The following is a 25,290-nucleotide window of genomic DNA, read 5'->3' as shown; positions in this document are numbered from 1 at the left end:
AGCCTGAGAATATAACTCTACTCTCTCAATGTAAGTTGCCCAGTCTTCAATGCCACTATCAAATGCTGTAATGGTTCCAATCCTCGCCATGTTTGTTATGTTAATTAAGCCCCATTCTTCCCTTATTTTCCTTTTTGACTCACGTGTCCTTTTTGCTAGTACCACGAGGGCACTCTGTCTAGATATATGTGTGTCGCTTCTTTTTCTCTCTTTCTGGGGCAGGCAGACCATCAGTCCCCAGACTTGCTGTGGCTCCGACTGTGTCTCTTGGTCTCCCGAAGTTCCCAACCCTGGCTGTGTTCCTGCTTCCTTTGAGACTCGCGGCCTCACTGCCTCCTTCTCCCACTCCTTGGCTCGTTCCTTGAGCTCTTCTTCCGAGTGTTGTTATCAATTAAAACATGGTGTTCCGATACGATGTAGGTTCATTAACCTCATCGCCAATTTGTTGTGTATGTGGCTCGGCTACACAACATTGCTATTAATAAAAACACTGGAGACGGGAGCTAAGGTTCATGTTCTTTACTGGCAGAAACCGAACTCGGCACACTCGTACAGATCAATACACGCTTAATAGCGTATGCTCAATACTTGCCTAATAGCACATGTAAAGACATGTCCCTACAACATAAAGTAGTCCCTTATTATACTGTAGGCCATACAGTACAAATTCAATCATATTATGATCATTTACACCTAAGGGCTCTTTTACCTTAAGCTCTCTCATCAATTCTTGTTCATTGCACAACACCCAATCTAGAATAGCTGATCTCCAAGTGAGCTGAACTATGAGCTGCTCTAAAAAGCCATCTCATAGGCATTCTAGGACACTCCTCTCTTGGAATCCTGCACCAAACTGATTTCCCCACTCTACCTGCATATTGAAATCCCCCATGACTATTGTAAAATTGCCCTTTTGGCATGCATTTTCTATCTCCTGTTGTAACTTGTAGACTGCATCCTTACAATTGTTGGGGGTCTGTATATAAATCTCATCAAGGTCTTTTTCCCCTTGCAGTTCCTTAGATCTATCCGCAGTGATTTAACACCTTCCGACCCTATGTCACCTTTTTCTAATGATTTAATTTCATTTTTTTATCAACAGAACCACACCACTCCCTCTATCTTCCTCTCTATCTTTTCAATACAATGTGTATCCTTGGACATTAAGCTGGCAATTATTTTGTCCCTTTTGTACAGGTCATGCCTTCCCCAGAAGAGATCCCAATGATCTATAAATTTGAACTCCTGCCTCCTGCACCAGTTCCTCAGCCATGGCTTCACCTGCCAAAGCATCCTATTCTTAGCTCACTGGCGGTTGGCACAGCCACCAATCAGAGATTACGACCCTAGAGGTCCTGTTTCTTGGCTTTCTGCTTAGCTCTCTAAAATCTCTCCTCAGGACCTCCTCACCTTGTCTGCCTATGTCATTGATCCTGGCACCAGGGAGCAACATACCATCTGGGTGCCTCTATTGCTTACATGGAACCTCATTTCTATTCCTCTGACTAAGGACTGCAGTCCTTTTCTCCTCTCTGCTCTTCTGAGCCACAGCACCAGACTCAGTGCCAGAGACTGGCTGTGCATTTCCTCTCTTCCTCCTGACAGTCACCTGTCTCCTGCAACCTAGTGGTAACTGCTTCCCTGTAGCTCCTGTCTATCACCTCCTCATTTTCCTGTATGAATCAAAGGTCATTGAGCTGCACCTCCAGTTCTTTAGTCTGTTCTCTCAGGAGCTGCAGCTCAGTGCACATGGTACAGATGAGTTTATCTGGGAAACTGCAGGTTTCTCAGACTTCCCACTTCCCACATTCCACACATAGTACAAAACACTCCCCCTGGAGCCATTCTCACTGTACTATGCACTAATAAATGAGGGATGAACACATAAGAACAGAGAGGGTGTAATTTACTAGAGAATCTTCCTAGCCCAAGACTGGTGAACCAAAGCCACTCTAAAGTCTGGCACACTCACAAGAAAGGCTGCTCTGCTTGCACTTGAATAATTCTTACTGGCCCTCTCTAATGAAGCCCTCTTGCTGATTGGATGTTTCTCAGAGAAGCTGCTGCAAAAACTCTGCCTTGAAAATCTCGATCTCCACCCTGATTAAAATGTAGTTCTTTTTACCCACCTCTGGTGTGGATTGTCTAACTCATAGAAAACTGGCTTGAAGCTCTGCTTTTTAAATCTTGAAACGGAAAAATACTTCACAGGGAAGATTGCTTAATGTCAAGGAAAAGCATTCTGTAGGAACACGCATCACTTAACATGCGATTCAGTGGGAACGTTGGTGGTGAGGGGAGCTTTCAAGTTGCAGAAAACTGATGGGAATTATTTTGTAGGGATGCAAAATAATTCCTTGTGTAGCTGGATCCTGGACTTCCTGTCAGATTATCGGCAGGTGGTAAGAGTGGGCTCCCTCACCTCTGCCCCTCAGGGCTGGGTCCTAAGCCCCCTCCTTTATTCTCTACTACATTCGCATTGCTTTCTCAGTATTACTTACCCCTCCACCTATCTTCGTATCATCTGCAAACTTTGCCACAAAGCCATCAATTCCATTATCTAAATCATTGACAAACAATGTGAAATGCAGAGGTCCCAATACTGACCCCTGAGGAACACTACTAGTCACCAGCAGCCAACCAGAAAGGGCCTTCTTTATTCCCACTTGGTGACTCCTGCTTGCCCATGCCAGTATCTTTCTTGTAATGCCCTAAGATTTTACCTTGTTAAGCAGCCTCATGTGTGTCACCTTATCACATGCCTTCTGAAAATCCAAGTAAATGACATCCACTGCCTCTCCTTTGTCCACCCTGCTTGTAACTTCCTCAAAGAACTCTAACAGATTTGTCAGGCAAGATCTCCCTTGACAGAAACCATGCTGACTTTGACTTATTTTATCATTAGTCTCCAAGTACCTCTCCAGCAACCTCAGGACTCTGGGATGTAGTTTATTTGGCCCAGGTGATTTATCCACTTTAAGACCTTTGAGTTTGCCTAGCAATTTTTTCCTTTGTAATAGCAATGGCAATCACTCCTGGTCCCTGACATTCACGGATCTCTGGTGCACTGTTTGTGTCTTCCACTGTGAAATAAGATGCTAAGTACCCATTGTCATCTGCCATTTCTTTGCCCTCATTACTACCTCACCAGTATCATTTTCCACTGGTCCAATATCACCTCCCTTTTACTCTTTATATAACTGAAGAAACTGGTATCCTGCTTTGTATTATTGGCTAGTCTGCTTTTGTATTTCATCTTTTCTCTTTTTTTAGTTTTTTTAGTTGCCTTTTGTTTGATTTTCAAAGCTTCCCGATCATCCAACTTTCCACTCACTTTTGCTACCTTATATGCCCTTTCCTTGGCTATTATGGAGTCCTTAACTTTGTCAGCCACAGTTGCTTACCCATGCTGTTTGAGAACTTTTTCCTCTTTGGGACATATTTAGATAGATAGATAGATAGATACTTTATTCATCCCCATGGGGAAATTCAACTTTTTTCCAATGTCCCATACACTTGTTGTAGCAAAACTAATTACATACAATACTTAACTCAGTAAAAAAATATGATATGCATCTAAATCACTATCTCAAAAAGCATTAATAATAGCTTTTAAAAAGTTCTTAAGTCCTGGCGGTTGAATTGTAAAGCCTAATGGCATTGGGGAGTATTGACCTCTTCATCCTGTCTGAGGAGCATTGCATCGATAGTAACCTGTCGCTGAAACTGCTTCTCTGTCTCTGGATGGTGCTATGTAGAGGATGTTCAGAGTTTTCCATAATTGACCGTAGCCTATTCAGCGCCCTTCGCTCAGCTACCGATGTTAAACTCTCCGGTACTTTGCCCACGACAGAGCCCGCCTTCCTTACCAGCTTATTAAGACGTGAGGCGTCCCTCTTCTTAATGCTTCCTCCCCAACACGCCACTACAAAGAAGAGGGCGCTCTCCACAACTGACCTATAGAACATCTTCAGCATCTCACTACAGACATTGAATGGCGCCAACCTTCTAAGGAAGTACAGTCGACTCTGTGCCTTCCTGCACAAGGCATCTGTGTTGGCAGTCCAGTCTAGCTTCTCGTCTAACTGTACTCCCAGATACTTGTAGGTCTTAACCTGCTCCACACATTCTCCATTAATGATCACTGGCTCCATATGAGGCCTAGATCTCCTAAAGTCCACCACCATCTCCTTGGTCTTGGTGATATTGAGACGCAGGTAGTTTGAGTTGCACCATATCACAAAGTCCTGTATCAGTTACGCCTTGTGAACTATTCAGGGAAACTTCAGCTCTCTCTGCTCTGCCATCATCCCTGCCATCATCCTTCTCCAATCCACCTGGGCAAGCTCCTCCCTCATGGCCATGTGATTCGCTTTATTCCATTGCAATACAGATACATGTGACTTGTGCTTCTCCCTCTCAAATGGCAGTATGAATTCAGTCATATTATGATCACTGCCTCCTAAGGGTTTCTTTATGTTAAGCTCCCTAATAAGATTGGGTTATTATACAACACCCAATCTAAGATGGCCTCTCCCGAGAAGGCCCAGGAACAAGCTGTTCTAAAAAGCCATCTTGTAGGTATTCAACAAATTTCCTCACTTGCGATCTGACACCACCCTGACTTTCCCAATCCTCTTGCATGTTGCAGACCCCATTACAAATGTGTCATTACCCTTATTACTTGCCTTTTCCAGCTCCCTTTGCAAATTTAACCCCACACCTTAGCTACTATTGGAGGCCTATATATGATTCCCATAATTTCTTTTTACCTTTGCAATTTGTTAACTCCACCACAAAGACTCAACATTCTCTGACCCTATGTCACCTCTTTCTTAAGAAGTAATTCCATCTCTTAATAACAGAACCACACCATCACCTTTGCCTTCCTACCTGTCCTTTCTATACAAAGTATATCCTTTGATGTTAAGTGCCCAACTATGGCCTTCTTTCAGCCACAACTCAATAATATCCACATTGTCATACCAATCAATCTCTAATTGCGCCATGAGTTCGTCTACCTTACTCCGAATGCTATGCACACTTAAATACAACACCCTCAGTCCTGCATTCTTCACCCTTTTGAATTTTGCCTCTGTGGTACAATTTAACTCTTTGCTCTTTCTACTTTGGACCCAATCATTGGCTTGTCCTTCCTTACATTCATGTTACATCCATCATGTACTTCTAAACCTGCTGACTCATCCTCAGCTCTATCATTCTGATTCCAATCCCCCTGCCATATTGATTTAAACAGCCCTAGTAAATCTGCCTGTAAGAATATTGGTCCCTCTCAGATTCAAGTGTAATCCATCCCTTTTGTACAGGACCCACCTGCCCCAGAAGAAGTCCCAATTATCCAGAAATCTGAATTCCTGTCACCCTGCTCCAATTCTTCAGCCACACATTTATCTGCCACCTCATTCCAGAAGCATTTTAGACCTTGGCACCTAGAAGGCAAACTACCATGCATGTTTCCTTTTTGTGTCCACAGAATCGCCCATCTGTCCCCCTATTACTGCTGCCATCCTTTTCAGTTCCCTACCTTTCTGAGCCACAGGGCCAGACTCTGCCAGAGGCACGGATGCTGTTGCTTCCCCCACGTAGATTTACCCCCCCCCCCAACAGTACTTAAAATGGAGTACTTATTTTTGAGGGGGAGGCCTACAGGGGTGCTCTCCACTATTTGACGTCTCCCCCTTCCCTCTTCTGACAATCATCCATTTAACTGTGGCCTTAGGGTGACTACTTCCCTGTAGCCCTGTATGTAATGACATACCAATGCAATATATTAAACCATAACCTTATTAGATTACATATGAAGTTTATCAACATAGTTTTGGCTTGGAATCCTAATTAATGGCTAATCATGTAGTGACACTGTGCAGGTGACCATTGATAACCATAACTGGTCTTACTCAGTTTCCCAGTGACTAAGTGAACAACTGAGTAAAGGTGGAATCAGTGTGTTTAGAAGATTTTCCTTTAATCTTAGGACTTGACCTGCTCTGATAGGATTAAGGTTTTTGGATTCTGTTCTATTTATAGTCTACTTGGATTGCTGAACTCCTCTGTCATCTCAACAGTTGGCTCTTGATTTGGATTTCAAAACATAAGAAATCTGGTTAAAAATTTCATGAAGTGAACCATTAGCTGATAGTGAATGGCATGACTTTATCAAAAATATCTCATTAGATTTGCCTCCCAAATTAGTGCCATTTCTTTCCTTCAACCCGAAACCTATTCCAGACCTCTGCATTTCTCCTGTCTAAACTTTTATAATTTATTTCCATTGCTTAAACTTTGATTATGTCTTCACCTGACAGGTCCCAAAATTCTGGCATTTCCTTCATAAACCTCTCTACCTCTCCTTTTCTTGAAATTGCTCTTAAAATTTGCATTCACTGTTTTCTTTGTCACTAGTTCCATATTTTCTTGGGTGCTTCCATGGTCAGCTTTTGTAAGACACGGACAGATTTAGGACATTCAGCCCATTAAATCTGCTCCGCTGTTTATCATGGCTGATCCTGGATCCCACTCAACCCCACACATCTGCCTTCTCACCATAATCTTTGATGCCCTGACCAATAGGAAACAATTTTCGCTTTAAATATACATATGGTCTTGGCCTCCACAGATGTCTGTGGTGGAGCATTCCATAGATTCACTATACTCTGGCTAAAAGTATTCCTCCTTACCTCTGTTCTAAAGGGTCACCCCCAGTTTTGGATACCCCACACCCCCACCATAAGAAATATCCTCTCCACATCCACCTTATCCAGTCCTTTCGACATTCGGTAGGTTTCAATGAGATACCCAGCATTCTTCTAAATTCCAGTGAGTATAGGCCCAAAGCCACCAAATGCTTCCCATATGTTAACCCCTTCATTCCTGGAATCATCCTTATGAACCTCCTTTGGACCCATTCCAATGACAACACATCCTTTCTGAGACATGGGGTCCAAAACTGTTGAAAATACTTCCAGTGCAGGCTGACTAGCGTCTTATAAAGGCTCAGCATTATCTCCTTGCTTTTATATTCTGTTACCCTTGAAATGAATGCCAACATTGCATTTGGCCTTCTTTACCACAGACTCAATCTGTAAATTAACCTTATGGGAGTTTAGCACGAGGACTCCGAAGTCCCTTTGCACCTCTGTTCTTTGAATTTTCTCCCCATTTAGATAATAATCTGAACTTTTGTTCCTTTTGCTAAAAAGCATAATCATACATTTCACAATATTGTATTCTATTGGCCACTTTTTGTCCATTTATCCAATTTGTCTAAGTCCTCTGTAATCACATTGCTTCCTCAGCACTACCTATCCCTCTAATTATCATTGTATCATCTGCAAACTTTGCCACAAAGTCATCAATTCCATTATCTAAGTCACTGACAATCAATTTGAAAAGTAGCAGTCCCAATACTGACCACCGAGGAACACCACTAGTCACTGGCATCCAACCAGAAAAGTTCCCCTTTATTCCCACTCGCTGCCTCCTGCCTGTCAGCCATTCCTCTGTTCATGCCAGTATCTTTCCTGTAATGTCATGGGATTTTGGGGGGTTATATGGGTGGCTGGGTTTGAGGGTCGGCACAACATTGTGGGCCGAAAGGCCTGTAATGTGCTGTACTATTCTATGTTCTATGTTCTCTCTTTCCTTTTAACTCCATCCTTATATTTCCAGTTCGTCTCCTCCCCCCACTTATTATTTAAACACACCCGTGTAGCAGTGGCAAACCTGCCTGCCAGAATGCTGGTCCCCCGCCTGTTAGGGTGCAACCCGACTCCTTTGTACAATTCATCCTTACCCCAAAACAGATCCCAGTGGTCTAAGAATCTAAGACCCTGCTTGCCGCACCAGCAACTCAGCCACACATTGAGATCCCATATATCCCTGTTCCTGCCCTCACCAGCACGAGGAACTGGAAGCAAACCGGAGATGACCTCTATGGAGGTCCTGGTTTTCAGCCCTTTTCCGAATTCTCTGAAGTAACGCTGCAGAATTTCTTTCCTCTTCTTCCTGACGTCATTCGTGCTGACATGCACTCCCAATTCCGGCTGTTCACCCTCACCCTTGAGGATGCCCTGCAATCGGTCCATGACATCCTGGATCCTAGCATCTTGTTAAGCAGCCTCATGTGTGGCACTTTATCAAATACCTTCTGAAAATCTAAGTAAATGACATCCACTGCCTCTCCTTTGTGCACCCTGCTTGTTACTTCCTCAAAGAACTCCAACAGATTTGTTAGGTAAGATTTTCCTTCACAGAAGCCATGCAGACTTTGACTTATTTGATCACTAGTCTCCAAGTACCCCGAAACATCATCCTTAATAATGGACTCTTAACACTTTAGCAACCTCTTTCAGAACTGTGGGATAGTCTCTATCTCGTCCAGGTGACTTATCCACCTTAAGACCTTTCACTTTTTTCTTTTTAATAACAATGGCACTCACTCTTCTCCCTGGCACCTATTGAGTTCATTCGTCATTTCTTATTCCCCCATTTCTACCTCACCAGCATCATTTTTCAGTGGTCCAGTATCAATTCTCAGCTCCCTTTTACCCTTTGTATAACTGGAAAAAGATTTCAGTATCCTGCTTTATATTATTGGCTCGATTGTCTTAGTAGTTTTTTTGTTGTCTTTTTTTGACTTTTGAATTTTAAAACCTTCCCAATCATCCAACTTCTCACTCACCTTTGCTTCATTATACGCCTTTTCTTCGGCTTTTATGCAGTCCTTAACTTCCCTTGTCAACCATGGTTGCCTACCTCTGACATTTGAGAACTTCTGTGGGACATATCTAACCTGCATCTTGTGAACTATTCCCAGAAACTTCGGTCACCTCTCTTTTCCCGTCATTCCTGCCAGTACACCCCTCCATCCACCTGGGCAAGCTCATCCTCATGCCTCTGTAATTTCCTTTAATTCACTGTAATACTGACACATATGACTTATGCTCCTCCCTTTCAAATTACAGTATGAATTTAATCATATTATGAACACTGTCTCCTAAGGGTTCCTTTACCATAAGCTCTCTAATAAAATATGGTTATTAAACAACACCCAATGTAAGCCTTTCCCCAAGTAGGCTCAAGCATAAGCTGCTGTCGTAGGCATTCAACAAATTCCCACTTGCGATCCGACACCAACTTTATTTTCCCAATCCCCTTTCATATTGAACTCTCCCATTACAATTATGACATCAAATCAAGTCAAGTCACTTTTTATTGTCATTTCAAACATAACTGCTGGTACAGTACACAGTAAAAACAAGACAATGTTTTTCAGGACCATGGTGCTACATGAAACAATACAAAAACTACACTGAACTATGTAAAAACAACACAGAAAAAACTACACTAGACTACAGACCTAGAACTGCATAAAGTGCACAAAATAGTGCAGGCATCACAATAAATAATAAACAAGACAATAGGCACAGTAGAGGGCAGTAAGTTGGTGTCAGTCCAGACTCTGGGTATTGAGGAGTGTGATGGCTTGGGGGAAGAAACTGTTACATAGTCTGGTCATGAGAGCCCGAATGCTTCAGTGCCTTTTCCCAAATGGCAGGAGGGAGAAGAGTTTGTATGAGGGGTGTGTGGGGTCCTTCATAATGCTGTTTGCTTTGCGGATGCAGCGTGTAGTGTAAATATCTAATGGTGGGAAGAGAGACCCTGATGATCTTCTCAGCTGACCTCACTATCCACTGCAGGGTCTCGCGATCCGAGATGGTGCAATTTCCGAACCAGGCAGTGATGCAGCTGCTCAGGATGCTCTCAATACAACCTCTGTAGAATGTGATGAGGATGGGGGGTGGGAGATGGACTTTCCTCAACCTTTGCAGAAAGTAGAGAAGCTGCTGGGCTTTCTTTGCTGTAGAGCTGGTGTTGAGGGACCAGGTGAGATTCTCTGCCAGGTGAACTCCAAGAAATTTGGTGCTCTTAACGGTCTCTATCAAGCAGCCATCAATGTTCAGCAGAGAGTGGTCGCTCTGTGCCTTCCTGAAGTCAACAACCATCTCTTTTGTTTTGTCACATTCAGAGACAGGTTGTTGGCTGTGCACCAGTCCGTTAGCCGCTGCACCTCCTCTCTGTATGCTGACTGGTTGTTCTTGCTGATGAGACCCACCACGGTCATGTCATCGGCGAACTTGATGATGTGATTCGAGCTGTGTGTTGCAGCACAGTCATGGATCAGCAGAGTGAACAGCAGTGGACTGAGCACACAGCCCTGGGGGGCCCCTGTGCTCAGTGTGATGGTGTTAGAGATGCTGCCTCTGATCTGGACTGATTGAGGTCTCCCACTCAGGAAGTCTAGTATCCAGTTGCAGAGGGAGGTGTTCAGGCCCAGTAGGCTCAGCTTTCCAATCAGTTTCTGAGGGATGATTGTGTTGAATGCTGAACTGAAGTCTATGAACAGCATCCGAACGTATGTGTCTTTTTTGTCCAGGCGGGTTAGGGCCAGGTGGAGGGTGATGACAATGGCGTCATCTGTTGAACAGTTGGGACGGTACGTGAACTGCAGGGGGTCCAATGAGGGGGGCAGCAGGGTCTTGATGTGCCTCATGACGAGCCTCTTGAAACACTTCATGATGATGGATGTGAGTGCAACGGGACGGTAATCATTGAGGCAGGACACTGAAGACTTCTTTGGCATGGGGACGATGGTGGCGGCCTTGAAGCACTTTGAAATGATGGTGCTGCTCAGGGAGATGTTGAAGATGTCAGTGAGAACATCTGCTAGCTGGTCTGCACATCCTCTCAGCACTCTCCCAGGAATATTGTCTGGTCCAGCAGCCTTCTGTGGGTTGACCCTGTACAGGGTTCTTCTCACATCGGCCATGGTGAGACACAGCACTTGGTCATTTGTAGGAGGGGTGGACTTCCTTGCACCACGTCATTTTCTGCCTCAAAGCGAGCATAGAAGTTGTTCAGCGCATCTGGGAGGGAGGCATCACCCTGCACAGTCAGGTGATGTTGTCCTGTAATTGATGATGTCCTGAAATCCCTTCCACATGCGCCGCATGTCACCGCTGTCCTGGAAGTGGCTGTGGATTCGCTGGGCGTGTGCACGCTTTGCCTTTCTGATGGCCTGGGACTGTTTGGCCCTTGCTTTTGTTAGGGCTGCCTTGTCGCCTGCTCTGAAGGCGGAGTCACTGGTCCTCAGCAGCCACGCACCTCTGCTGTTATCCATGGCTTCTAGTTAGCGCGTATAGTGATGGTCTTGGACACAATGATGTCGTCGATGCACTTGCTGATTTAACTAGTCACTGATGCTGTGTACGCCTCTAAGTTGGTAGAGTTGCCATCGGTTGCAGCCTCCCTGAACATGTGCCAGTCAGTGTGCTCAAAGCAGTCTTGAAGAGCAGAGATGGCTCCTGCTGGCCACGTTTTCACCTGCTTCTGAACTGGTCTGGAGCACCTGACAAGCGGTCTGTATGCTGGGATTAGCATAACAGAGATGTGGTCTGAGTAACCGAGGTGGGAGCAGGGCTTCGCCTGGTATGCATCGGGGTTGTTTGTGTAAACAAGGTCCAACACGTTCTCCCCCCTCATTGCAAAGTCCACATACTGATGGAATTTGGGGAGCACTGACTTGAGGTTCGTGTGGTTAAAATCTCCAGCGACAATAAACAGACCATCAGGTTGTGCGTTCTGCAGTTCGCTAATAGCCCCATACAGTTCGCAGAGTACCTCCTTAGCATTAGCGCTGGGGGAATGTAGACACTAACAATGAGGACATTGGTGAATTCCTGTGGTAAATAAAACGGTCTGCATCTAACAGTCACAAACTCTGCTAGCGATGAGCAGTATCTGGAAACCAGCACCGAGTTCTTGCACAATTCCATATTGATGTAAACCACAAGCCACCACCGCAAGTCTTACCGGAAGGAGCTGCATCCCTGTCCGCTTGAAACAAGGCGAGCCTGTCCAGCTGAATGGCAGCGTCCGGGATTCCATTGGTAAGCTATGTCTCTGTGAAAACATACGCACAGCAGATTCTGTACTCCTGCCGAGTATTTTGTTGGAGTCGGATGTAGTCCAATTTATTGTCCAGGGAGCGGACATTGGAGAGCAGAATGGACGGGAGAGCCAGCCGGCTAGGGTTTGCTTTTTGCCTGGCACAGACCCCTACCCGCTTGCCTCGCTTCCACCCTTATTATATGCAGTTTACAGCTCCCTTTGCAATCTCAACCCCACATCTTGGCTACTATTTGGAGGCCTATATGTGATTTCTATAATGATATTTTTTTTTACCCTTGCACTTCTTAACCCCACCCACATAGATCTGTCATTTTCCGACCCTACATCACCTCTTTCTAAAAATGTAATTCCACCTGTTGCCAACAGAGCCACAACACTGTCTATGCCTTGCTGCCTGTCCTTTCGATGCAAAGACCAGTGCTAGGATGCTAAAGAATATTGATGGAAAAAAGGAAACTTAGGGATTCAAGAGCAGTGAAGAAGCTTGAAGTTTCAATACTGTAATGGTGCTATATACAGTAATTGCAGACTGCCTGTCATGTTTTCAACATCAAATTCATGCTTGGGGGCTCTATTGCATAAAGCAACAATTATTCCGTGGCACAGTACAGAATAGATATTAAATACAGATCCCTTTATAGAATTCTATCGGACACTCAAAGAGAAGTTTAACTTGGATTAAGTACAGACTAAAGCTCTCTACTTTTACCTGTCAGTGTTCCTAGACAGGTGCACTACAGTTTAGATGCAAATTAAAATATTGTCTATGCTGCATTAATTTGCATAAGATTGTCATCCTCTGAAGTACCATTTTGCTATTTGCCATATATATTAGAGCAAAAATTAGTGGGAAGTTAAAGGATTGGGAAGCTTTAAAAAAAAACAACAGAAGACAATTAAAAGTCATTAAGAAGATAAAGATGGAATAGGAAAGTAAGCTATCCAATTATGTTATAGAGGATACCAAAAGTTTCTTCAGATACATAAAGTGTAAAAGAGAGAGAAGAGTGGATATCGGACCACCGGAAAAAGAATGCTGGAAAGGCAGAAATAGGGGTCAAGGAAATGGCAGATGAACTGAATAAGTATTTTGCATCATTCATCACTATGGAAGACACTAGCAGTATGGTGGAAGTTCAAGTGTCAGGAGGCATGAAGTGTATGAAGTTACTATAACTAGAGAGAAGATTATTTTGAAACTGAAAAGTCTGAAAAGTCACCTGGACCAGATGGTGTACACCCCAGAGTTCTGAAAGAGATGGCTGAATAGATCGTGGAAGTATTAGTAATGATCTTTCAAGAATCACTAGATTCAGGAATGGTACCGGAAGACTGAAAATTGCAAATGTCACTACACTTTTCAAGAAGGGAGAGAAGGAAAATACAAAAAGACACAAAGAGACTTGGGAGTCCTTGTGCAGGATTCACTAAAGGTTAATTTGCAGGTTGAGTCTGTGTGGCAAATACATGTCAGCATTAATTTCAAGAGAACTAGAATAAAAATGCAAGGATGTAATGTTGAGAATTTATAAAACACCGGTGAGGCCTCTCAGGGTATTGTGAACAGTTTTGGGCCTCTTATAAAAAATGTGCTGAAACTGGAGAGGGTTTAAAGTACGTTCATGAAAATGGCTCCATGTTTAAACAGCTCGTTATGATGAGCATTTGATGGCTCTGAATACATCCATGATGGCTTTCTTGAACAGCATGTTACTGGACCTACAAGGGAACGTGCTATCTCAGATCTGGTCCTGTGCAATGAGATGGGTAAAATTAGTGATCTTGGAGTTAGGGATCCTATTGGAAAGAGTGATCACAGTATGATTGAGTTTCTCATACAAATAGAGGGTGCAGTAGTTTGATCTAAAACCAGTGAAATATGTCTAAACAATGGAGACTACAATGGGTTGAGGGAGGATTTAGCTAGTGTAGACTAGGAGCACAGGTTATATGGTGGGATGGTTGAGGAACAATGGAAGACTTTCAAAGAAATTTTTCACAGTGCTCAATAAAAGTATATTGCAATTAAAAGCAAGGACAATAAGGGTGGGAAGAGCCACCCTTAGATAAATAAGGAAATAAAAGAAGGTATCAAACTAAAAGGTCGTGCATACAAAGTCGCCAAGAGTAGTGGGAAACTGGAAGATTGGGAAAACTCTTTAAAAAGTAATAAAGAATCACTACGCGAGCAAAAAGAAAGGAAAGCTAGATTATGAAAATAAGTTAGCACAAAATATAAAAACAGATAGTAAAAGTTTTCATAATTATATAAAGTGGAAAAGGGTGGCTAAAGTCAATGTAGGTCCCTTGGAAGATGAGAAGGGGGAATTGATATTGGGTAATGGGTAATGAAGAAATGGCAGAGGCATTGAATGACTATTCTGTGTCGGTCTTCATGGTGGAGGACACGTCTAACATGTCAAGGAGATGTTAATGGATGCGATGGGAGGTGAGGACCTTGATACAATAGCTATCACTGAAGAGGTTGTGCTGAGCAAACTTGTAGATCTGAAGATAGACAAGTCTCCTGGTCCTGATGGAATGCATCCCAGGGTACTGAAAGAGTAGCACAAGTTATAGCAGAGGCTTGGTGATAATTTACTAATATTCTTTGGACTCTGGGCAGATCCTAGTGAATTGAAAAACAGCAAATGTCATGCCACTGTTCAAAAAAGGGTGTAGGCAAAAGGCAGGTAACAATAAGCCAGTTGGTTTAACATCAGTAGTTGGGGAAAATGTTTGAAGCTATCATTAAAGAAGAAGTAGTGAGGCATCTGGAAAGAAATGCTGCAACTGTACAGGGTACTGATGAGGCTGCATCTTATTGAATGGTGGAGCAGGCCCGACAGGCCAGATGGCCTACTCCTGCTCCTATTTCTTATTAATAGTTCCTGGGTGTCAAGATCTCGGAGGATCTAACCTGGTCCCAACATATCGATGTAGTTATAAAGAAGGCAAGACAGCGGCTATACTTCATTACGAGTTTGAAGTGATTTGGCATGTCAGCAAATGCACTCAAACTTCTATCATTGTACTGTGGAGAGCATTCTGACAGGCTGCATCACTGTCTGGCATGGAGGGGCTACTTCACAGGACTGAAAGAAGCTGCAGGAGGTTGTAAATCTGGTCAGCTCCGTCTTGGGCACTAGCCTACAAAGTACCCAGGACATCTTCAGTGAGTGGTGTCTCAGAAAGGCGTTGTCCATTATTAAGGACCTCCAGCACCAAGGACATGCCCTTTTCTCACTGTTACCATCAGGCAGGGGGTACAGGAATTTGAATGCACACACTCAGCGATTTAGGAACAGCTTCTTCTGCTCCGCCATCCGATTCCTAAATGGACGTTGAATCTTTGGACACTACCTCACTTTTTTTTAATATACAGTATTTCTGTTTTTGCATTTTTTAAAATCTATTCAATATATGTAATTAATTTACTTTTTTTTTTCTCTTTGCTAGATTATGTATTGCATTGAATTGCTGCTACTAAGTTAACAAATTTCACATCTCGTGCCAGTGATAAAAAAAACCTGATTCTGATTCTGAATGAGGGGTGACCCTATTGAAATCTATTGAATGGTGAAAGGCCTTGATAGAGTGGATGAGGAGAGAGTGCGTCTTATGGAGGAAGTATCCAACTGGAGGACACAGCCTCAGAATAGAGGGGCGTCTTTTTACAATAGAGAAATTTGTTTAGCTATAGTGTGGTAAATCTGTGGAATTCTTTGCCACGGGCAGCTATGGAGGCCAAGTCTTTATGTATATTTAAAGCAGAGTTAATAGATTCTTGATTGGTCAGGGAATGAAGGGATACAAGGAGAAGGCAGGAGATTGGGGTCAAGAGGAAAACAGGATCAACCATGATGAAATGGCGGTGCAGACATGATGGATCAAATGTCCTGATTCTTTTCCTATATCCTATGGTCTTATGAAGTGAAATGGCTAATTTTTGGCTGTGTTAGAGGTAGTTCCTGTTATTTCCTGCAGTGAACTAGATTGGGATTCTCATTTCACTGTGTCATCCTAACTATGTGAAGTGTTCCTTTTTTGGCCTTTATAGAATTTATGTCAAGGAATTATATCGATCTATTGTATTACTCACTTGCATTGAACTTGTTCTTCCTCTTAAACTGTTTTGACAGGTTGGTGTGGAACATCCCTTGCACAACGAGATTGAAAACCTTAAAGGTCAGCTGCAGAAACAAGAAGACAGTTTTCGGACTCTGCAGGCGACTGCAGAGGGTATGAAAGACCAGCTTCAGGCTGCTAGTGAACTTCTGAAGCAGAAAGAAGCTGAACATGCACGAGAGGTAAAGATTTAATTCCTGAGACAGAAAAGGCAGAACACAGGGCAAGCACCTCCATATCCTCTCCATTCTTCCATCAAATATTCCCAGGGCAGATGGAGCATGGGTCATTTCCATTTCAGGCAACCGTTTCGGGCAGTGTCTGTCTCTTTCAGTGATTTTTGGAGGATGTTACTGAGGTCCTGCATTTATGGATTCTGGTTTTTTATATCTTGTGTCATCCGTTCTTTCTCATTGTTTTTTGTGTCGGGGCAGGGGGTGCTTGGGGTTTGATGTTCTTGTTATATTTATGTTAGCTTTTTGCGGGAGAGGGAGATTTGGGGGGGGGGTCTTGTTTTTAGTTTTTTGTGCAGGTGGAGGGGTCTTTGGGGGCTGATGTTCTTGTTGTGTTTTGTGCAAGGGAGGGGTTGGGGGAAGTGGTTGATGATCGTGTTGCTGCTCTTTTGTGTGTGGGGGTGTTGGGTTTGCTGTTTCTCTTTGAAATTGCTTCAGCGGTTTTATTTGTTTCATGGCTTACTGGAGAAGAATCTCAGATGTATACTGCATACATACTTTGATAATTGATGAACCTTTGAATCTTTTGAGGATTTTGAAAATTAGACTTTGTGTTAATTAATGAACTGATGGAAGCATTATGTTATAGGAACGAACTCAAAATAGAGGATTCAAACAAATTTTATTTGGGACCTGTGCATTGATAGCTCAGGCTAGATGAAAAGCCTCTGGTTCTTTCTATAGCTCAATCTGTGGTTGCATGTACATTTTTTGTGACTACAGCTGTTGTCACTTCGGGAGGTCATTCTGGAAAAGGATTCACGATTCCAAGAGTGCATTCAAAAACATGAAGAGGAGCTTGTCCAGTTAGCATCTGGCTCCGAGATCAACAAAGAACTACAGCAAGTAAGTGTTGCTCAAGTAGTAATGAGCTAATATTTACAGTAGACTGAATGGGAAGAGGTTAGATGAGAGAGTGAGACTTGATTTAACCATAAAGACAAGTAATAATAAATAGAAAATGCTTAGGGTAAGCTAATGTGCTTAGAGAAATTCTGTCATCATGGTATTTACAATACATGTCGTTAGGTATTAATATTGAAGTAGTGAAATGGATTCAACAGTGGCTGGATGGGAGATGCCAGAGAGTAGTGGTGGATAACAGTTTGTCAGTTTGGAGGCCGGTGACTAGTGGTGTGCCTCAGGGATCTGTACTGGGTCCAATGTTGTTTGTTATATACATTAATGATCTGGATGATGGGGTGGTAAATTGGATTAGTAAGTATGCAGATGATACTAAGGTAGGTGGCGTTGTGGATAATGAAGTAGGTTTTCAAAGCTTGCACAAAGATTTAGGCCAGTTAGAAGAGTGGGCTGAACAATGGCAGATGGAGTTTAATGCTGATAAGTGTGAGGTGCTACATTTTGGTAGGAATAATCCAAATAGGACATACATGTTAAATGGTAGGGCATTGAAGAATGCAGTAGAACAGGGTGATCTAGGAATAATGATGCATAGTTCCCTGAAGGTGGAATCTCATGTGGATAGGGTGGTGAAGAAAGCTTTTGGTATGCTGGCCTTTATAAATCAGAGCATTGAGTATAGGAGTTGGGATGTAATGTTAAAATTATACAAGGCATTGGCACTTTTCAACATAATTGTATAAGGGCTAAGAGTGTTGTAAAAACAAGCCTGAAGGCTTTGTGTGTCAATGCGAGGAGCATTCGTAACAAGGTGGATGAATTGAATGTGCAGATAGTTATTAATGAATATGATATAGTTGGGATCACAGAGACATGGCTCCAGGATGACCAAGGATGGGAGCTCAACATCCAGAGATATTCAATATTCAGGAGGGATAGACAGGAAAGGAAAGGAGGTGGGGTGTCATTGCTGGTTAGAGAGGAGATTAACGCAATAGAAAGGAAGGACATTAGCCTGGAGGATGTGGAATCGATATGGGTAGAGCTGCATAACACTAAGGAGCAGAAAACGCTGGTGGGAGTTGTGTACAGGCCACCTAACAGTAATAGTGAGGTTGGGGATGGCATTAAACAGGAAATTAGAAATGCGTGCAGTGAAGGAACAGTAGTTATAATGGGTGACTTCAATCCACATATAGATTGGGTGAACCAAATTGGTAAGGGTGCTGAGGAAGAGGATTTCTTGGAATGTATGCGGGATGGTTTTCTGAACCAACATGTCGAGGAACCAACTAGAGAGCAGGCCATTCTAGATTGGGTATTGAGCAATGAGGAAGGGTTAGTTAGCAGTCTTGTCGTGTGAGGCCCCTTGGGTAAGAGTGACCATAATATGGTGGAATTCTTCATTAAGATGGAGAGTGACATAGTTAATTCAGAAACAAAGGTTCTGAACTTAAAAAAGGGTAACTTTGAAGTTATGAGACGTGAATTAGCTAAGATAGACTGGCAGATGATACTTAAAGGGTTGACGGTGGATATGCAATGGCAAGCATTTAAAGATCGCATGGATGAACTACAATTGTTCATTCTAGTTTGGCAAAAGAATAAACCAGGGAAGGTAGTGCACCTGTGGCTGACAAGGGAAATTAGGGATAGTATCAAGTCCAAAGAAGAAACATATAAATTAGCAAAAAAAAGCAGCACACCTGAGGACTGGGAGAAATTCAGAGACCAACAGAGGAGGACAAAGGGCTTAATTAGGAAAGGGAAAAAAGATTATGAGAGAAAGCTGGCAGGGAACATAAAAACTGACTGTAAAAGCTTTTATAGATACGTGAAAAGAAAAAGATTGGTCAAGACAAATGTAGGTCCTTTACAGTCAGAAACAGGTGAATTGATCATAGGGAACAAAGACATGGCAGACCAATCGAATATCTACTTTGGTTCTGTCTTCACTAAGGAGGACATAAATAATCTTCCGGAAATAGTAAGGGACCGAGGGTCTAGTGAGATGGAGGAACTGAGGGAAATACATGTTAGTAGGGAAGTGATGTTAGGTAAATTGGAGGGATTAAAGACAGATAAATCCCCAGGGCCAGATGGTCTGCATCCCAGAGTACTTAAGGAAGTAGTCCAAGAAATAGTGGATGCATTAGTGATAATTTTTCAAAACTCCTTAGATTCTGGATTAATTCCTGAGGATTGAAGGGTGGCTAATGTAACCCCACTTTTAAAAAAAGGAGGGAGAGAGAAACCGGGGAATCATAAACCGGTTAGTCTGACATCGGTGGTGGGGAAAATGCTAGAGTTGGTTATCAAAGATGTGATAACAGCACATTTGGAAAGAGGTAAAATCATTGGACAAAGTCAGCATGGATTTGTGAAAGGAAAATCGTGTCTGACGAATCTTATAGAATTTTTTGAGTGGATAGGGGAGAGCCAGTGGATGTGGTATATTTAGATTTTCAAAAGGCTTTTGACAAGGTTCCACACAGGAGATTAATGTGCAAACTTAAAGCACACAGTATTGGGGGTATGGTATTGACGTGGATAGAGAATTGGTTGGCAGACAGGAAGCAAAGAGTGGGAGTAAACGGGACCTTTTCAGAATGGCAGGCAGTGACTAGTGGGGTACCGCAAGGCTCAGTTCTGGGACCCCAGTTGTTATATATTAATATATTAATGATTTAGACGAGGGAATTAAATGCAGCATCTCCAGGTTTGCGAATGACACGAAGCTAGGCGGCGATGTTAGCTGTGAGGAGGATGCTAAGAGGATGCAGGGTGACTTGGATAGGTTAGGTGAGTGGGCAAATTCATGGCAGATGCAATTTAATGTGGATAAATGTGAGGTTATCCACTTTGGTTGCAAGAACAGGAAAACAGATTATTATCTGAACGGTGGCTGATTAGGAAAAGGGGAGGTGCAACGAGACCTGGGTGTCATTGTACACCAGTCATTGAAGGTGGGCATGCAGGTACAGCAGGCGGTGAAAAAGGCAAATGGTATGTTGGCATTCATAGCAAAAGGATTTGAGTACAGGAGCAGGGAGGTTCTACTGCAGTTGTACAAGGCCTTGGTGAGACCGCACCTAGAAGATTGTGTGCAGTTTTGGTCCCCTAATCTGAGGAAAGACATTCTTGCCATAGAGGGAGTACAGAGAAGGTTCACCAGATTGATTCCTGGGATGGCAGAACTTTCATATGAAGAAAGACTGGATCGACTAGGCTTATACTCACTGGAATTTAGAAGATTGAGGGGGGATCTTATTGAAACGTATAAAATTCTAAAGGGATTGGACAGGCTAGATGCAGGAAGATTGTTTCCGATGTTGGGGAAGTCCAGAACGAGGGGTCACAGTTTAAGGATAAAGGCGAAGCCTTTTAGGACCGAGATGAGGAAAAACTTCTTCACACAGAGAGTGGTGAATCTGTGGAATTCTCTGCCACAGGAAACAGTTGAGGCCGGTTCATTGGCTATATTTGAGAGGAAGTTAGATATGGCCCTTGTGACTAAAGGGATCAGGAGGTATGGAGAGAAAGCAGGTACAGGGTTCTGAGTTGGATGATCAGCCATGATCATACTGGATGGCGGTGCAGGCTCGAAGGGCCGAATGGCCTACTCCTGCACCTATTTTCTATGTAAGGCCGAATTTGGAGTATTGTGTACAGTTCTGGTCACCAAATTATAGGAAGGATGTCAACAAAATAGAGTACAGAGAAGATTTACTAGAATGTTACCTGGGTTTCAGCACCTAAGATTGAACAAGTTAGGTCTTTATTCTTGGAGCGTAGAAGGTTGAGGTGGGACTTGATAGAGGTATTTAAAATTATGAGGGGGATAGATAGAGTTGATGTGGATAGGCTTTTTCCATTGAGAGTACGGGAGTTTCAAACAAGAGGACATGAGTTGAGAGTTAAGGGGCAAAAGTTTAAGAGTAACACAAGGGGGAATTTCTTTACTCAGAGAGTGGTGTTTATGTGGAACGAGCTTCCAGTAGAAGTGGTAGAGACAGGTTCGATATTGTCATTAAAAGTAAAATTTTATAGGTATATGGATAGGAGAGGAATGGAGGGTTATGGGCTGAGTGCGGGCCAGTGGGACTAGGTGAGAGTAAGCGTTTGGCACTTCATAATTTCATAATGACTCTTAGGCCTCTTAGGTGGCAGGAGTGATTCGACAGAGTCCTCTCTCTAAGCTCACAAAGTTTGTTCATAGAAACAGCGACCAAATCAGAGTCCCTGTCTGTATCCTTAGGCGATATCAGCAAGACATTACAGATGATCCTCCCCCACCCCCCCCACCATCCCGGGAATAGGCTTCAAGGATCTACGTAAAGGAGTCTTTTCCTTTCTTGACATCTGGCAGCTGGATTCCTTAAGTTTAATTGCTCAGACATGTCCTTGGTCCTTTCCTGACTTAGTGATTCCCTCTCTAGTTGTCAGGCAGTCCCATCTAGACAGTGGTTGAATGCACACTGTCCCGTTGGTAGGAAATGGCTTAACAATCCTTGAGGGCAGGACTAGATCTCCAGAAGGTTTCAAGTTACCTCATACTGAAGGCTGCACCCTTATTGGTTGGTTGTCACAGGAGAGTCTAGGTGTTAGATCACCATGCCACCAACAAACGCTCATACAATGACTGGACCAAGCAATAATTCTTCCCTGCTTTCAGTCCAAGGATGGGTTATGCTGGGACAGCCAAGGGTACCCAAGAATCAGGGTATGAACAAAGAATCAATAACGTAGAAACTAATATCTTCCACATGAACCCCTGTCCTCATCTATAAAACCACAGTCTATTGCTGGATCTGCCGAGAGCCTCGTGGCCAGCCGTCCAAGACAGTAGCGGGCATGGACTGGCTCAGCTCTCGTAGTCGTATGTCAGACTGATGGGCATTTCCTAATTCTAAAAAATTACCTAAATCTAAAAAATTGTACAAGGCGTTGGTGAGACCAAATTTGGAGTATCGTACACAGTTCTGGTCATCGAATTATAGGAAAGATGTCAACAAATTAGAGAGAGAACAGAGGAGATTCACTAGAATGTTACCTGGGTTTCAGCGCCTAAGTTACAGAGAAAGGTTGAACAAGTTAGGTCTTTATTCTTTGGAGCGTAGAAGTTTGAGGGGGGACTTGATAGAGGTATTTAAAATTATGAGGGGGATAGATAGAGTTGATGTGGATAGGCTTTTTTCACTGAGAGTAGGGGAGGTTCAAACAAGAGGACATGAGTTGAGAGTTAAGGGGCAAAAGTTTAAGGGTAACACGAGGGGGAACTTCTTTACTCAGAGAATGGTAGTTGTGTGGAACGAGCTTCCAGTAGAAGTGGTAGAGGCAGGTTCGATTTTGTCATTTAAAAAAAAATTGTATAGGTATATGGACAGGAAAGAAATGGAGGGTTATGGGCTGAGTGCAAGTAGATGGGACTAGGTGAGAGTAAGTGTTCGGCACGGACTAGAAGGGCTAAGATGGCCTGTTTCCATGCTGTAATTGTTATATGGTTATATTTCTCCTATCTAAGCCCATTCACTTGAAATATTGACTCTTTAATTATATTAAATTTGCTGTGACCCAAAGTTGTGGGTTAGAAAGAACTTTTATTTGTAGGAACCTGTGAGGATGCTGCAACTTGCAGTCTATTTAAATGTGTAACTGTTCATGGAGCAAATTTGTGCAAGTTCCAACAAACAACAATGCTAGATAACCTGTATATTGGTATAAGCTGAAGAGTAAATATTAGTGAGAACACCAGGGGAAACCCATAATCAAAATGAAAGTCCTGCTGAGGAAAAGCTTGCAGATTTGAATAATTTCAAAAAGATTCAGATGTTTTAGTGAATGAGTTGAGATAGGAGAAATGGGGCAGTGTGTATAAAAAAAGAAAATAGTAAATGTCTATAGAACAGGATAGTTATTACCTGACAAGAAATTGACAGCTAAAGGTCATTATTTAATTGGTTGTGCAGACATTTAGTCACTGTGATGCATATGGAAATAAGCAGGTTGAAATTCAGGAGCATGACGAGAATTGGGAAGAGTAACTTCTGACACTATGCAGTAAGGTGAGGTTTATACAATTTTAGTTGCCCAGACTTTAAAGGATAAGGGTAACCAAACTATTCTGTATTTAACCATATAACCATATAACAATCACAGCACGGAAACAGGCCATTCCGGCCCTCCTAGTCCGTGCTGAACTCTTAATCTCACCTAGTCCCACCTACCCGCACTCAGCCCATAACCCTCCACTCCTTTCCTGTCCATATACCTATCCAATTTTACCTTAAATGACACAACTGAACTGGCCTCTACTACTTCTACAGGAAGCTCATTCCACACAGCTATCACTCTCTGAGTAAAGAAATACCCCCTCGTGTTTCCCTTAAACTTTTGCCCCCTAACTCTCAAATCATGTCCTCTCGTTTGAATCTCCCCTACTCTCAATGGAAACAGCCTATTCACGTCAACTCTATCTATCCCTCTCAACATTTTAAATACCTCGATCAAATCCCCCCTCAACCTTCTACGCTCCAATGAATAGAGACCTAACTTGTTCAACCTTTCTCTGTAACTTAAGTGCTGAAACCCAGGTAACATCCTAGTAAATCGTCTCTGCACTCTCTCTAATTTATTGATATCTTTCCTATAATTCGGTGACCAGAATTGTACACAATATTCCAAATTTGGCCTTACCAATGCCTTGTACAATTTTAACATTACATCCCAACTTCTGTACTCAATGCTCTGATTTATAAAGGCCAGCGTTCCAAAAGCCTTCTTCACCACCCTATCTACATGAGACTCCACCTTCAGGGAACTATGCACTATTTGAGATGGCTGAGTTATAAAGAGACTTCCAGGAAGCTTTATTGTTCTTAATATATTTTTCAGTAATCTGTACATGTATATGTTATATGGTGAACTACTGAATGTATGTGCATGTGAATAGGTGCAGAAAGTACTTGCATTGTTTTCATTCCACTCCTAACTCTTCAGAGAGTGTTCATCAGTAATGTCTTGAAAAAAATTACTGTGATGTTTGTTTTTCCTTTAATCCCTGCTGTTTACTTTTTTGGTGTGTTTTGTGTTGCAGACTGTGAAATCTTTACAAAGAAAGCTGGAAGAGAAGGAGGAGGCCTTAGTGGGGAGGACTCGTGTGGTGGAAATGCTGCAGCAGGAGCTGAATAACTGTGATTGGGAGAAAAAGGTATTGTTACTCATTTCTGGAACTTGCAGCTTTATATAGAAGGCTGCCTTGAAATAATTAGTTTTCCATTTTTATTGAGAACTTCAAGTTCAACTGTGAGGATCTGTAGATGTAAAGAGCACCAGAGGGGAAAAAGTGACCATCTTTTACTGACTTTTTTTTGATTGCTTTGACAGTTGAGCAACTTAGAATAGTATTCATAAGTTCGAAATTAGTCACTTTAAGTAGGGATCTGGAGTTGGGTAAAGGCCAGACTGGTTAAGAGCAACAGGATTCCTTCCCTTAAAAACATGTATAGGACCCAACATCATCAGTTAAGAGGCCAGTAAATTCATGGTCATTGATCTTGTATTTTCATTACATATAAAGTATCTTAAAATTATAGTAGGAAGAGAAGAATGAGTTTGTTGAGAAACTGATTTTAAAAACAAAAGTGTTGCAAGGATGTGACTGGGGTCCAACCCAAGTGCAGGACACAGGCGCAAAGACAGAGTTGGGAGGCGTTAGCACTGTAGCGAGCGTGGAATAGGTGTCTAGGAGAGTCTTTACGCGGAGACCAGGTTCACATAGCGAATCCAGGAAACGATGTGGAACTTGGAACTGACGGTCCTAAAGAACCATGAAATGAGGTTACTCATACAAGAGTTGACCAACGAATTGACAGTTCCTCGTTGTGATTCCAGGGTTTAAATCCTGCATTTACTGATGGGAGGCAAGTGTGTGTAATTAGTGGAACTGGGAATGATAGAAAATTAAACGAGGGGATTGAGGCCCAATTACCGAGGTAATAGCAAAGTGGGGCATTGCCCAATAGGATCATGGGTGGGTTGGGGGGGGTACTGTCAATGGGAGCCTCCAGGCTTG

General features: G+C 42.8%; 1 protein-coding gene across 2 annotated transcripts in view; it reads left to right on the top strand.

The window, feature by feature from the left end:
* Positions 1-25,290, top strand: part of LOC140738899 (golgin subfamily B member 1-like) — a 205,064-nt gene that overhangs the window by 86,339 nt on the left and 93,435 nt on the right. For both annotated transcript variants that reach the window (XM_073066900.1, XM_073066901.1), the window contains 3 exons: positions 16,134-16,301; positions 17,076-17,198; positions 24,313-24,426. In XM_073066900.1, coding sequence (XP_072923001.1) covers positions 16,134-16,301; positions 17,076-17,198; positions 24,313-24,426 — 405 coding nt within the window. The remainder of the gene's footprint in view (positions 1-16,133; positions 16,302-17,075; positions 17,199-24,312; positions 24,427-25,290) is intronic.

This window comes from Hemitrygon akajei, chromosome 14 (genome assembly GCF_048418815.1).
Source record: "Hemitrygon akajei chromosome 14, sHemAka1.3, whole genome shotgun sequence".
NCBI classification, from domain to species: domain Eukaryota; kingdom Metazoa; phylum Chordata; class Chondrichthyes; order Myliobatiformes; family Dasyatidae; genus Hemitrygon; species Hemitrygon akajei.
The sequence above is the reverse complement of the archived record's forward strand: the minus strand, read 5'-3'. Positions and strand labels throughout refer to the sequence as shown.